Source organism: Rhamphochromis longiceps, linkage group LG9 (assembly GCF_057381845.1).
Source record: "Rhamphochromis longiceps isolate RC_006_pf linkage group LG9, R_longiceps_female_GT1.1, whole genome shotgun sequence".
NCBI lineage: Eukaryota > Metazoa > Chordata > Actinopteri > Cichliformes > Cichlidae > Rhamphochromis > Rhamphochromis longiceps.
Genome location: NC_140565.1, coordinates 23,890,502 through 23,906,504, shown reverse-complemented (window position 1 = coordinate 23,906,504; position 16,003 = coordinate 23,890,502). Strand labels below are relative to the sequence as shown.

Below are 16,003 nucleotides of genomic sequence, written 5' to 3'. Positions count from 1 at the left end.
TTTTTAAGTGTTTTTATCTTTTATGGTAAGCACATTGAGTTTACATTTAATGAACTGTACGATATAAATAAGACTGACACTATTTAGCTTTTCCATGACGATATTTTAGGATATCCATTGTATTTTATCTACATTTCATACATTTTTGCCCTTTCAACTTTTCACTTTGCTTTTAAAGTGTATTTGAAATTCATGTTGTAATTTTCCACATTATTTGGATTTTGCATTCACTTCTTCTCAACGCTGGCATCAAATTGAAGTTACTCATTAATGACTAATCATATTACACAATGTTCTTTGTTCATCATTGCTCACTTTCCTTACTTGTTTCTCAAGAAAGGAGCCAGCAGGGAATCCTGTAACAAGAGGACACAAAACTTAAAGAAAGCAAAGTGTGGCTGAACACTCTGCCAACACCTTTTAGCCTCCCAAAGAAAAAACACAGCCGAGAGGAAACTGACTGCTGATGTAGTCATCTTATACTCACTACCCGCCTGGACATGAGCTAAAAATTGTCCTGAATGCCACAAGGGGATTCAGACAAAAGAACAGTGAGTGCTGAGCTGATCAGGAGAGGCCTGGAGTTGATTCAGCTCCCTGAGTCAATTCCTGACTGTGAAACAAATGTGCTAGCCAGTTTGAAAAATGTTCTCTGGCACCAAACCACAACTTTATAATCAGCACTATCAGACCTAGCTTCTGTTGGCCTTATCTTACTTATTTCTGCTGCAACACTTTATCATTTCTGCATATTTTTTACTCTCTTTTGAAACACCTTTTTAAGAAACGAACCAAAACAAAACACTTTACGTATGTAGGCCACCTCTGCTTTGAAGCTAGGTTGAGCACCAATACTTTTATACCTGCATGCAGCATCTTCATGTCTCGTAAATATTACTATACTCCTTCTATTGGCCTGTTGGTGTTTGAAATTACATAATGTATGTAATATAAAATGAATGAATGTATTATGCATCACATTTTGTGATTGTTTTAATTTCTCTAAATGTCCAGCTTTTTTTGCACGAAGCAAAAATCATGCAGTTGAACTTTTAACTAATTTATATAAAACAAAACACCTTCCTGTGAAACATGTTAACATTGCCTTGCAACCATGCAATTAAAAAGACTTCAAGTCAGTAATTATTTATCACAGAATACCTGTTCAATTAATTAAATCACAAACAAATTGCTTACATCTGACTTTGTCGTCATAGAGAAAAAAAAGAAAGCTTTTTAGGTCACAGCATTGAGTGGAGATTGACTGTATCTGTGAAACTATATATAGTGGGAACACAACTGGACGATGGTGTGACAGGCAGAGACCATAAAAGCGATCAGGCCTGAGAGGGATAGCATATGCCTGGGATTATGAACAACCAGCCCTGCTTTAGACAAAGGACACACCCTCTCCTGCAGCTGTCTCGCATGCTGTATTTGCAATCTACTATCAATGACTTAATCAGTTTGCAGCCCCTATCTGTCGCTCTCTCTGAAACCCAGACTTTCAATAGTTTGCACACAGAGTTTTGATTTATGTGCGTTACTGCGTCACACTTGTGTTGAAACTGAACCCATTTCAAAGTCAGTTACAGATGTAAAACCATGTTGAAATCTAACCTCGTGTCATATGCATATATGATTTTATTTATTTGTGCGTCATTTTCATGCTGATCAGTCTTCATACAATTGACCGATTAACTGTTTAGAATAGAAAATGCCAGGAAATAGTGAGACTGTACCATTGTGAGTTGTAGCACAAATTGATGTAATCAAATTCCTTGTTTTGTTGGACCAACGTTGAAAAATGTCAGCGAAACACAGCAGATCCTCACGTTATTTTGAGCCACAGTTTCGTTTTTTTCTGTATGAATGGTATTAAGACCTAATAGGACAGTATTTTAGTACACAACTTGAATATAATAACTTTAATTACTTGATTACTTTATTGTTTACAAGCATTTTTAAAAAAGCAGCATCTATTGTTGTCGGTGTTGTACAGCTAAAACAATAAATTCATACAAAACAATGAGAGAGATTTTAAAAATCAAAGCACAAAACGAGAAAACTTCAGTAAAACCACACACGTAAAGTCGTGCCTGGCTTAAAAGCTGATGTGAAGAGTTAGTTCAGGTGTACCTAAAGGCCTGATCTCCTTTATGTTTTTTGGCTCAGCAGACTTCAGGGATCTAGTGGGAGTGTACAAAGTTAAGAGATCAGAGAAGTAAGGAGGCGCCAACCTATGCAATGCCCTAAAAGCAAACAGTGAAATCTTAAAATCAATTCTAAAACTGCCTGGTAGCCAGTGTAAAGAAACCAACATGGGGGATATGCAGTTGTTAAGCACCGAGTCGCAGCGTTTGGGATGATTGACACCTGAATTAAACCTATTACAACAGTCAAATCAAGATCAAATACTTATTTATTTTAGGTGGTTTGTAAGGTCTTAATGAGAACCAATTTGGCAGGTTGTGAAAAGTCTCCTTGGGCAATGCTTATGCTGCAAATGCTGGTAAAATATCAGAAAGTCCAGGTCTTCTGCAGCCTTTTTGCATAAATCTCATTGTATATTTGTATAGTTACTATAAAAGGTATTCTAGTCTATTCTATAAGCTGCTGAAAAAAGTCAAACCAAGCTGCAGTGAAATTGTTTTAAAATAAATACAATGAATGGATTATTTCTCACTATAAATAAGGTGTTACCAACCTTAATAAAATAACTTTATGGAAAAAATACTTTTATATAATAGTTGATAAACTATTAGCTTTTTATTTTTTCTTTATAGTAAAATCATATTCGGGACATTCACGTGACATGGCTTTTTATTTGCTCTCCTTGTTACTGAATGGTATAATGTTAAGAGCGAGAACTCAATTAGGGATAAGTGCTTGCACCTGGAGCCAGCTCCTCAGGTGAGCTGTATTATCTATACTGTGTGTTTGCTGTTTATTGAGCATAATCACGCACTGCTGTGGTGACATAATAATATCTGCTAAAACCTCTCGGAGGTCAAATACAGCCGACGGTGCCGGTTTGTTGAATCAAACTGCAGCTGTCTCCTTTGCGGCTACACGAGGCTGTATTTGTCTGTGTGTTTGCGAAAGGCAGCTACCTGAGATGAGATTAGGGCAGTGCCATGATTAAGTGCTGCTGTGTTAATGCAGCCCGTCGTGCTGCTGTAATCTCTGAGTGGCTCCCTGCGCACTGCCTGGCAGCGAAGCCCCAGGACACACGGGTACACAAAAAACCTCACACACACACACACACACACACACACACACACACACACACACACACACACACACACACACACACACACACACACACACACACACACACACACACACACACACACACACACACACTACTGCTGCAGTGGGAACATCATGAAAGCCCTGATTTCCTGAGCTTTGAGCTGTGCTCTCTTTGCTCTGACAGAATTTCTTGCTTTTACCTGAAAACATTTCAGTGCTGCTGCTTGATACAAACATCACTGTTATAAATAGGCTGAAAAACATTAAATAGATGCTCTTCTTTCTTATATGTGGGACAATATGAAAACAACCAGTTGTATAGTATAAAATATTATATTAAGAAATGCATGTTTGTGTTATTGTGGGGTCTACCTCACAATATAAAATGCCTTTGGTGACTGTTGTTGTGATTTGGGGCTATATAAATAAATTTGAACTGAATGGCCTCTTAACACCATAAACTGTATCTAGCTTGTTAAATACAAAAGCAAATAATAATTAAGTCTTTTACATTAGTAAGTAATTACATGTACTTATACAGTGCTTTTCAGGATACCAATCACCACCTGTGTCACATCCAATAAAACCAACAAAACAAAAAACATAAGACCAGAAATAAAATTACAACATCTACATTCTACTGCTGAGAAATTTTACGTTTTTATAAATGTTGTTTTTTTATATAAAAAGCAGAATGTTTTTCAAGCTGTTTTTAAGTGAATTTGATTCAATTATAAATGAAAAAGAAATATAAACAAAAGAAATCAATCAAATAACTGATTAAAAGTTTCCATCATATCTCCAACATGTACATAATTTTATCCAACACCTCCCACATCTGTCTGAATTGTCAGATTTCTTTGTTGAGCTCTTCCTCGTCAATTAGCCCGGGTCAATTATCGTAATGAGATAATATCACGGTTGACGTGGGGGGTCTGCCTCTCCCTAAGTCCGCGCAGGTGACCCCCACCCACTGTGCTGATGCCTCGGGGATCGTGGCCTGAGCCTGTTGTTATGCACCTATTAGCGGTAACGACAGGGAGGATAAACCTGCCACTCAGCTGCAGACTGAATTTAAACACATTCAGAGCCATTACGCTGGATTCTCCTGCACGGCCTGGAGGTAGATACGTTGGGTTTGGGTGACAGAAGGGAAAGCAAAACACGTAGCGAACTGTGGGAAGAGCGTCAGTATTTACCCTGAGCCCAACATCTGTTTCTGCATAAGAGAATACTTAGAACATTCAGAGGGAACAAAGTGTACGAATACATATACACACCTCAGGACCATGTTTCCTCTGAAGTGCTAAAAATGGCTCGTGAGGTCAGGGTGATTGACCCCTGAGAGAAGAACCTCTTCCTTTTAAAATAGGAAAAACCTCTATTTATAAAATGGGACTCTTGCTGTGTTATAAATACATCAAATTACCCTCAAGGTCTGGGTTGATCTCTTAAAGATTTTAACCCGATAAGTTTGATTCATGTCAAAGCGACAGACGGGCATTAGTGGATAAATATATCATCGCCGTTCGGTATACCCACAGAAATAACGCCTGATGTCACTGCCATGTTATTAAGCATAGCTGGAGGATGGATATTGAAGCGTATACCTAATGCTCTGTTGTTAAACACGCAAAAATAAATGGTCACCATTGTTCAAAAGACGTGTAGTTGTCCACACGTAATTTTAATGGCCCCTACCATTAATCAGAAAAGACTAAATCATTTACAGACAGGATATCCGGAGCATAAACTGCTCTCCCATGCTGCGAAAACAAGGCGCCATGTGTAACACAGGCACTGAGATTGCCTCCACTGTGTCCGGGCCAGGAAGCCGGGTCGCAGCCCTCCGCTGCCCTGCTTCCAGGTGAGCAACCGTTTCTGCTGGGAACGCGTTCAGCTCCGTGTGGAAGTCGGAAAAACAAACAACCACATAATAAGGAATAAGGCTGGGCTGCATAAAAAGGTGAATTTGTGCTATAATATTTTTATAACTAAATATTGACATATTTATGAAATAAAACATACCCCAATATAAAATTAAAATATGAAATCCGATGCATTTCATCAAATGTCATTCTGAATTTAAGAATATAGACAAAATAATACGCGAGAGAACAAGACTATTTGCAAACATTTATTTCTCAAAAGTGCAAAAGTATAAAAAAAACATTCAGTATATACATAAACTTTAAAATAGTGACTGTACAATATTTATCATCACAAAATGACTTCATATCCCTGCGAGAGAGGAAGAGAAAAGTTCAAGCCAGTGTTCCTACTAAAATCCTCAATGGCTTTATTAACTGTTCTTGTACAGTACAAAGCTGGGTTTAAATCTCCTAAACCTCCTGCTTCAGTAAAAAAAACCAAACATTTTTTGTTCAGATTTAGCTACAGAGATTTGAGGTCAGAGCATGTGTCCTTGTTGCAGGGTAACAGGCCGGGCAGGAGGTTAGGAGTTGTTGTAGCTACAGTAATACACAGCTGTGCTGGCGTCTGACAGCACCGATGATATGAGGCTTTCAGGTCCTTGCATGCCTGCCTCGTGTGACCCGTACGGCAAGCCTGTCATGTCCGCACGCGCTGAAGAGGAACTCAAATACTGCTCGAACTCGCTGCGGTCTACCTCACCGATCAGGTCAGAGTGGTGCATCTGCTCCACGCTGTCTGCTGAGTGAGGGTGAGCGTCAGGAGGTGGGGAGAGCTGTCCTGCTCCACCGGGGTGCCGTTTGGTGTGACTGGGATTGCAGTGGTGAGGGTAATACATGGCTAAAGGGTTGGGGCACCCCATGTACGAAGGGGGGAGCTGAGGGGGCTGCTCTTGAGCCGAGGCTGGGTGTCGGTGCACGATGGCGTTGCTGTGGTGGTTGGAGAGGGGGTCCTGGGGCTGAAATTCTGCAGCTTGTGACTGGTAAGAGTATGCAGGCATCATGTGACAATCCTCTTGTGATTGGGGGGGAAAGAACATGGACTCTGACTCCACAGCGTCCAGGGGAGAGGTGTCAGGTGTGGGCAGGCTGTAGGTTTCATAAGAGGGGCCTCCAAGAGCCTGAGCATCACGGTAGTGACTGAGCGGCTGTGGAGGAACCTGGAAGCCGTGCTCATGGTAGCCAATGCCAAGGCTATCCACACCCACCCTGTTCTCCCCGGGCATCAATGAGGCCGTGTGATCTGACACGCCATGGACCAGAAAGCCAGAGTCCAGCCTCTTAATCCTCTTCACCTGCTTCCGCCGCCGGGGCCGGTACTTGTAGTTGGGGTGGTCCTGCATGTGCTGGACCCGCAGCCGCTCTGCCTCTTCCACAAAAGGCTGCTTTTCTGTTATAGGAAGCGATTTCCATGATTTTCCTGCAGGTCAAGAAGAGAGTACACATCAGTGATATGTCAGCAGATATCGTGTGCAGTCTGGTGATGCACACAAAAATAGCCTGTTGCCATTTTAGGGGACTGGGACAGGTTTTTGAGGTTACACCTACAGCCAACTCAGACAAGAGTAACTTTTAAAAACGTCACGTCATCTGCTGGGAAAGGACTATTTACATTTATCTGAGAATAAAATTGACATAACAGTAAAAATGCAATCACGTAAAGACTGAAAATCAGTGGAAAATAAAAGCGTGACTGCACAGATGTGACAAATACAGTTGTTTAGAAAAGTATGAACGCCCTTACCCAGCATTTTGCTCAGCTCTGCGTTGTGCAGGTCCGGGTTTTGCTGCGCCAGTCTCTTGCGCTCATCCTTTGCCCAGACCATAAACGCATTCATGGGCCGTCGGATCCGAGGTTCGCTTTTCCCGCGATTCTGGCTGCCGGAGCTGGACGCGCACGGCTCGTTTTTCACTTTTGTGTCCCCAAGAGGACTGAGAGGGTCGGCCCACTGGCAGTGTCCCATTCCAGGCATCATGACTGACAGCGTACACCTTCCCTGGGTCTGATCGTCGCTGGCGTAACCCGCATCGGGACTACTCATCTCTGTCCAGCTGGGAGGATTGGAGAGAGCCACCGGACAGCTCGCAGAGGCGACAACACACGACAAGTAATAAATTCTTAATAATAAGTTTTTGTTTTTTTTAACAAATCAAAGAAAAATCAAATGCGCCTTGCTTTCAGAGTGGAATGAAAAATAATTAGTCACATCCATTAGCGTCTCTTAGAAGCCGCATGGACCGAAAGATACCGACTACTCAGCAGTGAGCGTGAATGTCGGTGCGCTATAAACGCAGAAGCAGCCAATCGCCGTGTGGAGGGAGTGCCCACTACTACAAAGGTGTAAAAAAGTTCAGAGCACGCCCACGACCCTTGTTTGGTGTGGTGACATCCTTCAAAGGGGGAGGAGGGGGGAAGCAGCGGTATTTCAAATAGGTGCAGAAAGTCATGTGCAGCTAGATGTTGAATTCTGCAATGAATTTAAACACGTATCCTGCCATTAGTGCAACATTGTCAGACTTTGCATTTGGATTTATGCGTTTGGATTAAAAAGACTTGAAACTAAACAAAAAAACTTTTAAATCCACAATAAACGGAGAGGCAGAGCCACGCGCGCCGGTCGCGTTGTTATTCTCACCTCGCTCTTGCGTCAGACACCAATACCTCATCACCAATCTGTGTATTGGCTCCCAAACTGCGTTAGAGGCTCTTGCAATCTAATGGACTTAATGGCTCCGTCATTAGCAACTTTTACGCGCGGCTGTCTCGATGCAAACTTTCTTTGAGAGCAGCATAATAAGACGCGCTGGACAAAAGACGCCCATTGAAGATTCGAGTCTTCTGAGAGTGAAATGAACAGGGGGGGGGGGGTGAAATAAACATTAAAACCACAAAGTGTTGTGATACTGGAGCGCTGCAGCTTCTCTCTCAGCACCCCGATGTTCAAAAAGTCAAGTTTCTCCTGCTGTAGACACACCGAGGGTCTGGGCTTCGATGTCAGCAAACAGCTGATTGATTAAACTGAGGTCTCAAAACTCTCTTAATCACATCCCTTCGATCCATCCACTTGAGAACGTGCTTGCTTGGCAGCCTTATTAAAGGGCTTTTTAATTTCATTCCCAGCGATTATACTGCACCCTTTTCAACATCGCAAGGAACTTTTAATCTGCAATATCTCAAATATCACGTCTAATAATTACTTTCATCTCATTAGGTGCTCATTCCTGTCATTTTGCTCTCTATTATACTTTGTATGAGTTTTAAAATTAAAGATAAACCTGATTTTACTATGCAAAGAATATTTTTGCTTTCTATATTTGCCCTTTCCTTGTGACTTGAAGTCTCATACTGAGCTGGAGGTTAAACCTTTGGCAAGCTTCTCTTCGGATATGGAGATGACATCAGCCAGTAGTCAAATATAAACTTTATAAACTCGCATGACATGCACACACACACACACACACACACACACACACACACACACACACACACACACACACACGCTATTGAATTGTGCAAAAATGTTTTTTTGTTGTTTTTTGGTGCAACCGACTCAGACCTGGGTAATGGTGCAGAGGCAAAGGTTAAAGCAACCTGTTGCACCTGAAATATCCAGACATGGTGTGTTTATCTCTCAGAGAATGAAGCCCATGTTTGTGGTCAGAAATCCAAACATCACCCCCAGGCCACGGGATTTCTTATCAGAGCCAGCAGACCCCAAACTGTCAGCTCCGTCTTTTCTCAGACCATTCCCATCTTGTTGTGGTCTACGGCCTCTCTGACATGTCAAAAGGGGCTGACAGAAATATGACAGATGCTTATGCAACCTTTTCATGCCCCGAGCAGACACCAGTAGTACTCCGGAGCATGCTGGGTGACCCTCTAGGGGTTAGTAGGAGGGTGTTTTGGATGGAGGTCCAGCTGGGAGCTGCATGGGACAGGATCTGGACTATAATACTGTCATCGTCTATTTTACCGCTGATGACCTGATAGGGTTTTCCCCCTCCGTTCCTAAGAGAAAAGAGAAAGAGGGACGCTGTGTGTGTGGTGGTTGCCTGTGTGTCTCTGTGAATGCGTGTGTTGATATGGGCGTGGGGTATGAGTGTGCCCTGACGGCCTCTCTCTCTGTGTGGGAGTGAAAAATCCTGGCTTTTGATGGGAGAAGTCATAAAGTCTGGAGTCGTAGCCACATTTCCTCTACAAGGTGAGGTTCAGAGTCAACCCAGAGGAGGGGAGGTGGTGTTGTCGGTGTTGGGATGGTGGGGGGGGAATGTGGAGGTGACACGCCTCATACCCCCCCCTCCTCCTTCCATTCCTCCCCCAGTCCCTCCACCAAGTCCCCCACCCCGTGCCTGGGGAGTCTGGGGCTGGGTGGGGGCCAGGGCTCTCGACGCCAGCCTCTGGACTCTGCGCTCAGGGAGAGGTCACTTGGCTTGCTTACACAATGGCATTATCTCAGTTCCAGCCTCGGCTACTGCAGCGGTGAGCACTTCCTGTCCCTCTGCAAGCACTTCCTGTCCTTGGCGTAGCAGCACAAACTGTCCGCCTTCCAAGTGAGTTCTGAAACGCAGTTGAGCTGCTGGTCGCCAGTCTTGCTGTATAAATGTCTGTGGGTGGCTTTCTTGGGAATTGCACAATGTGTTTGCTGGCTCCTTTGTGCTGAGCGGCGAGGCAGGAGTGTTAGTTTAAATCACAGGAACGGAAGGTATATATATGTTAGCACTCCACGCTGATCCCCTGAGCCACTGGAGCTGCACAGGCCACAAAGTTTAAACAATGCTCTGGTAATTAGCAGCAAGTGTTCTAGATATTCTGCCCTATCCTTATAAAGAATATGGCCATAAATGGGTGAGTGGACTGGAAAACTACATCAACTGATTGACAATGGTTTTGAAACCTGCTTAACACACATATTGCACAAAATGTGCCAAACATTGACTACTTTAAGCTCTTCAAATGTGAAAAATGTCTGCCTACAAGAAAGTTTATAAAGAAAGAAAAAACAGCTTTGTCCGGGTTCTGCCTATTACACTAATGGGATGAATACAATTAAATCATTCATTTATGATGCCTAAGAACATAGACATATATATATGGCTTGTCATCCATTGTTGCATATGTAAACTTAAACTTGCATTAACTTAAAAAAAAACAAAAAAACATTTTTAGCAAATAAAGGCAAAAAGCTGTAAAAAAAAAGAAGGACATATTGCCTCCGTATAAAACCACATTACCACTTAATTAACTTAACTTAACTTAACCAATTATATAGATAGATAGTTACATAGAGGGCAGTTTTACCAGGCAATTCAGATCATTATGCAAACTCTTTTGAATCAGATGTTTTACTTTAAGACATATGCTAGTCTCACACGTCACACATCTCCAGAGTGTACCATATATTAAGTCTGACCTCAAAATACAGATGATCTTCTCCGCCTTACCTGTATACCCCTGTGTGGAGCTGCTTCTTAGGGTCTGTTTCAGAGTCACCACAGCTCTATGTTTAGCATATGTATTAGCAGCATGCTATGATACTTAAATTAACAGGGAGAAGCAAGCAAAGAGGAGACGGGATTATTGGTTACCTATTTTGTACTTAGAAAGAGTGGGAAACTCGAGCTGGTTTGTAAAGCTGGGATGCTGTCTTGTTGCTCGGGGACTGGAGATATTCGCAACTCATAGCTTACGCCTAAAAGTTTATAAGAATATAATATAACTAAAAAAAATCCCTGAAATGGGAGTTTTAAATCCATTCATCCATGCGCAGAGTGTTGGATGAATGTACGAAGGAGGAATCATTACCTTTTTTAAAGTTACCTGGCCACCTGTCCAGGGTGTACACTGCCTCTTGCCCTGTGGTACCTGGGATAGGGTCCAGTCCACTGCAACACTTATGAGTGGAAGACAACGGATGGATGAATGGAAGTTATCATAATGAATGTGCTTTCTTAAAAAAACAACAACGAAACAAACAACTGACATGCTGCTTGTGAAGTTTGTATTTTATCACAGACTGTATAGAAAAGATGGCAGTAGCTTCTGGGACTGATTCCCTGTTCACACGTACACAGCTATTTTGGTAGTCATAGCGTTTTATATACATTTTGGCCTAACTGCATAAAACAGTGTAGACTTTTTTTTTTATGTTGTTAGGTATGTATCACCACCTGTTGCGTTAGCATGCTCTGGGCAGTTAACATGATGTTTTGTGTTTTCATTTAGACAAAGATATCATAAGGTATTTTATAAAATACCCTTATGCATGTGGACTTGGATTGAGCTTAATGGCTAAGTTGGGTGAGACAAAAGAAAGAAAAAAATTGGGCACCAGTAAACACTGTCCTGATGTGCTAATGGTTTCAACCACTAGTTTCAAGTCTTATTAATCACCACATGATGTTGAGGTTGTAAATTATGGTTAGGGTTAGAATCCCATCTAAAATAGATGATAATGGAGGGTGTGTTTAATGTGAGTACTACCATACAGTGTCACAAACGAGAAAGATGGTCATGGCCAAAATATTCAAGAAATCACAGAAATTATTTCACTAACCAGCTGGTAGTGTAGGTGGATATGGCCATCTTTTATATACAGTCTATGCCTCTAATCTGTTTATATTCTTTATTTTAATTTTTTAGATTTTCTTTGGTTTCAGGAATTATGCATTACTTTATTGGGATGTAATAAAGTGTGAGTTTAGGGGAAAAGCAGTCTTTTACACTCAGGAGTTTAGTCTCCACCAGCAAAACAACAAATTATTTTCATTATTGTGGACCGGCTTTAAAAATGTTGTTCTAATTTAAATTTCTGTCCAGTGATTAAACAATGTAATAGATCATGTAACAGGAAATAAATAATACTGAAATTAGAGTTGGTTTCGATTGTGTATCACACTTTCGGGCTGTAAATGTTTAGTGTCTGGTTATTGAAGCTTTGTTAAAGATAGAAAATAAATTGGAAGCCATTCAGCGTTGGACCTCTTCACTAGTGTACAGACACCTGTTGTTATCAGCTGCGTGATAGCGACTGTTTAGATTGTCTGATTAGGCTATGACTTCCTCCAACACCTGCTCGGGGGTGCAGGAGGTGTTTCAGGATGGGGGGGGGGGGGGGGGGGGAGAGCTCTTTAGCTAAAGAGGGAGTGTGGGGGTTAAGGAAGCAAGCACGTAACAGGTGTGTGAGGGAGAAAGGTGGAGACAAAAGTCAGAGATTGAATCTGTAAATAGAAATCACACTTTTTCCTGAAGCTGGAACATTTCAACTTTAGTCCTTCCTCTTGTCACCTGTCAAACTACAGAAGCCTGCTGAGGACCAGACACGGGACTGTGTCAATAAAAAGCGCAGTTCCACTTATTCAAAGCTCGTGCTGTGCTGCTGGTTGCTCTGTAGTAGCCTGAAAATCACCCCGCATGTGAGATAGTAGATATGAGAGATCATCCACAGGCTATGGTGGTTAAATTATGCGCACATGAAGGATGTGAGAGTCTGTGTTGGTTCATGTTTTTTCCAGAATCCGCTAAGCAAGACTGTTGGTTACAGAAATTGGGGACTTGAAATTATGGCAAATGACGCAAAAAAAGAGAGAGAGAGAGAGAAAACGATCACGTTGTCTTAAATGTTGCGTCTCTGTCACATGCACACACAGATGTTTTGTGTGTTATTGGTGGTATAGTCTTCCCCCTCCCTCTGGGGATTGCTGGGAAAGTTTCCTTGCCCGTGAGCACACACTCTAACCACACTGAAAGGGTAGCGCAGGGATGTTGTCTGCCCCAGACAAGAGGGGGGACACAGAGGAAGCCGTCTACGCTCTCGTCTCATTGTTCTGGAGGCGTTAATCTGTCAGGGATCTGCTGGGAATCAGGTGGGAATCTACTCAGCCCCTTTTTGTGTTTATTGGCCAGTTCATTCCACGTTTAGAAAAGGGGACATTTTGATATCTTCGCCACCCTGCCTCCACCCACCTCCTGCCTCATGAAGATGCTCTAATGATAAAACTATTTCTTGTTTGTCTCTGCCGCTCAGTTTGGAGATGAGCACATCCGCCTTATCTTCTCGTCTCGCCCTCTTTCTCTGTATGTTTTACAAAACTGAAGTCTGCGTCCAAGACAAATCTTAAATATGCTTTTAGTCATGCTAACACGAGGATGTTTGGAAACTGTTCGCCACAAGTTGAGGTGACCTCTGGGTTTGCGCACTGCCAGGGGTCAGCCAACAATAAAGCGGAAGCAACAAGTAAAATAATCAAAGTCTCTTTCCTGAGAACATCCATAGAGCTGAAGTTTCACTCAGGCCACTTAGAGGATGCAGCAATGCAACGCTGTAATATCAAGGATATTTTATGAGTCTTTGGAGGAGGGGCTGCAAACGTGGGAAGACTAGTAAATGAATGCATCATCCTGGCAAAAGTGGTAAAATTCACCTTTCTACATGGTACCTTTACACGCAAAGAAAAGGGAAAAATACTGTAACTCTTACCACACGCAGACCCGTGCATCACTTTAACTCACTGGATATCCTTTAGCATCAAGGTTGATGAACTTTATATCAATGGGTTTCATGTTGGCTGTCATCAAATTTGACAAGCAAGGGACTGAGGGACACTGCACAGTCATAATGGAGTGACTTGTCAATCACATAGTGGACGGTTTATCTTCTAAATCTTCAGTTTAACTGTAATTTGACAAAATAAACATCATGCGTTGTTTCAAAAGACTTGAGACCATAAATGCACCAGGAAAATGTTTACCAAAGACACAAGTAAAAGAAGCCAAAGACTCAGTTTCCTGTTGGCTTCTAAAAAATATTTCTGTAACCAGAGGAGTTATCCTTTGCTTCTGAACTAGCTTCTCTGTTCAAACATAGAAGCTAAGCTAAACTACAGTCCATTTTCTTACAATTTATCAACAACATTTCCTTAATTATTGCTCTTTTAACCAAGACACACCCTTACATATATTGTTAATTGTATTGTTAGTTTCATATTTGGTCTCCTTACCTGATCTTCTCCCCAGGAATAAAAACATCTTGTTGAACTGCATCTAGAAATACTTGCAGTTCATTTATAGTGTTTTAATCGTGGTTCATCCATCCATCGCTTGAAACAAATACATGTTGGAAAGAGAACTCCTTAAACATAGCACAAACCGTTGACATTGTGAGAGAAAACCCTCTTGTTTTCTGTGAGTTTCTGAAAATGTGGACGAAAGGCCAAAAAACACAGAGTTTTCAGAAATACCTGCGCCATGTACTTGTGGACAGAGCCTTAACTGCAGACAAGAACGTGTCAGTGATGACCTCATCCACACTACTAACACCAAAAAGTCAGGATGCTAAGATGAATCTCCATGCCGACATCTTAGGAAGCCACAGCGATTCATTGCTGTAATGCACAGCATGACGATCTAACTGGTTTCCAACATGTGAACAGTACAAATATAAAAGCTGTAACTGATGTTACAGCTCTTGAAGAAACACTTTTATCTGAAGATCGACACATCATTAACCCGGCGAGCTGATTATTATAAAGTTCTCCTGTATTTTCTATTAAAACCAGACACTTAAGCATGCCCTAGCGAGCAGTTTATTGTACTTAAATACATTTAACTTCAAGGCACCCTTTGCTCTCCGGGTGACGTTTCCTTATTTTTAAAGTACTGCATTCCCACTTTGTTATCCCAGAAAAATCTATTAATAAAATGTCATGATTGATGGATGAATTACAATTAGCAAGAGGGGAAAGGGAAAACCCAGGTTTCCTCACTGAGACGAAAAAGCTGGGTCAGCCACACGGGAGAGCGGACGCTTTCATCTCTTCACTTTTACTGGCCCAGCCCAAATCCTCCCCACCAGCGGTGCAGCTCATTGTCCCGACCGAGTCTAATTGAAACCAGTGTTTATCATTTTTATGACTTTATCCAAGAAGACAGGGGGTACGGCGGGCTTCCTGTTCTCCAGGTTTTCATGACAGACCAGTCGCATTATTAGGGTCAAGCTCAGCTCCCATCTTGCCACTGCATTGTTTCCACTGGTGCTATGACCATTCCCAAACTGATAAGATTCGTCTATTTTGGGTCCGTCTTTTCTTTTTGTCCTTGGCACATGACCGTGTACCTGAAATAACCTTTATTTTTCATCCACTTATTACAAACTTGAACCACACGATAAAAAGAAGTTTAGCTGTATAATAAAGAATTTTTCCGGATTAATTGAATCTAGAAATGCTCCGAAACAATAACTAGTCCACTCCTGTGCCAACAATACCCAAACACCCAAAGAGCTGTTTGTCATTTTCAACACTTACATAAACCCCACACTGACTGTAGTCTTTGTGTGGCAAAATAAGGAACTGCTTTGTAACTATTGGTGAAAAAACAAATGATAGATTATGTTCAGGCCACATTATTGTTTTCCTGACAGCCACCGGCCACATAAATACTACTCCCTGCAACTTGACCTGCATTTGACCCCACCGCCAGTAGAAGTCCCTCAATTCATCTAATCTGTTTTGCAGAGACGTGACGATGCAGTTTGAAGACGCTGCTCTTTCATTCTCCGATAAATCTAAATCAGAATATCATCGAAACTCTGAAATCAGCGTCTTTATAATGAAAGCTGATTAGTTAATTACTGATCGGACTCTCTAGACTCTCCAGATTTTGGAAATGAGGGAAGAAAGGAGACAGTGAGGCCTTTGTACATGACAATCAGAGCGTGAATTGATTCCTCAGTCGCTCAAACACTCCCGATCCTTTCATGTGTGGCCTTTGCCTTGTTGAGGCGCTAAAGCGTCACCGCGGAACAACAATGCTGATACCC

At 41.9% G+C, this 16,003-nt stretch overlaps 1 protein-coding gene across 1 annotated transcript; it reads right to left on the bottom strand.

Moving 5' to 3' along the window:
* Window positions 1-5,394: 5,394 nt before the first annotated feature.
* sox17 (SRY-box transcription factor 17) lies at window positions 5,395-7,462 on the bottom strand. The gene is made up of 2 exons (XM_085418958.1): window positions 6,931-7,462; window positions 5,395-6,606 (listed from the first exon to the last, which is right to left on the bottom strand). The coding sequence occupies exons 1-2, from the start codon at window positions 7,226-7,228 to the stop codon at window positions 5,711-5,713; spliced, it is 1,194 nt and encodes a 397-aa protein (XP_085275084.1). The 5' UTR covers window positions 7,229-7,462; the 3' UTR covers window positions 5,395-5,710.
* Between the last annotated feature and the right edge of the window lie 8,541 nt (window positions 7,463-16,003).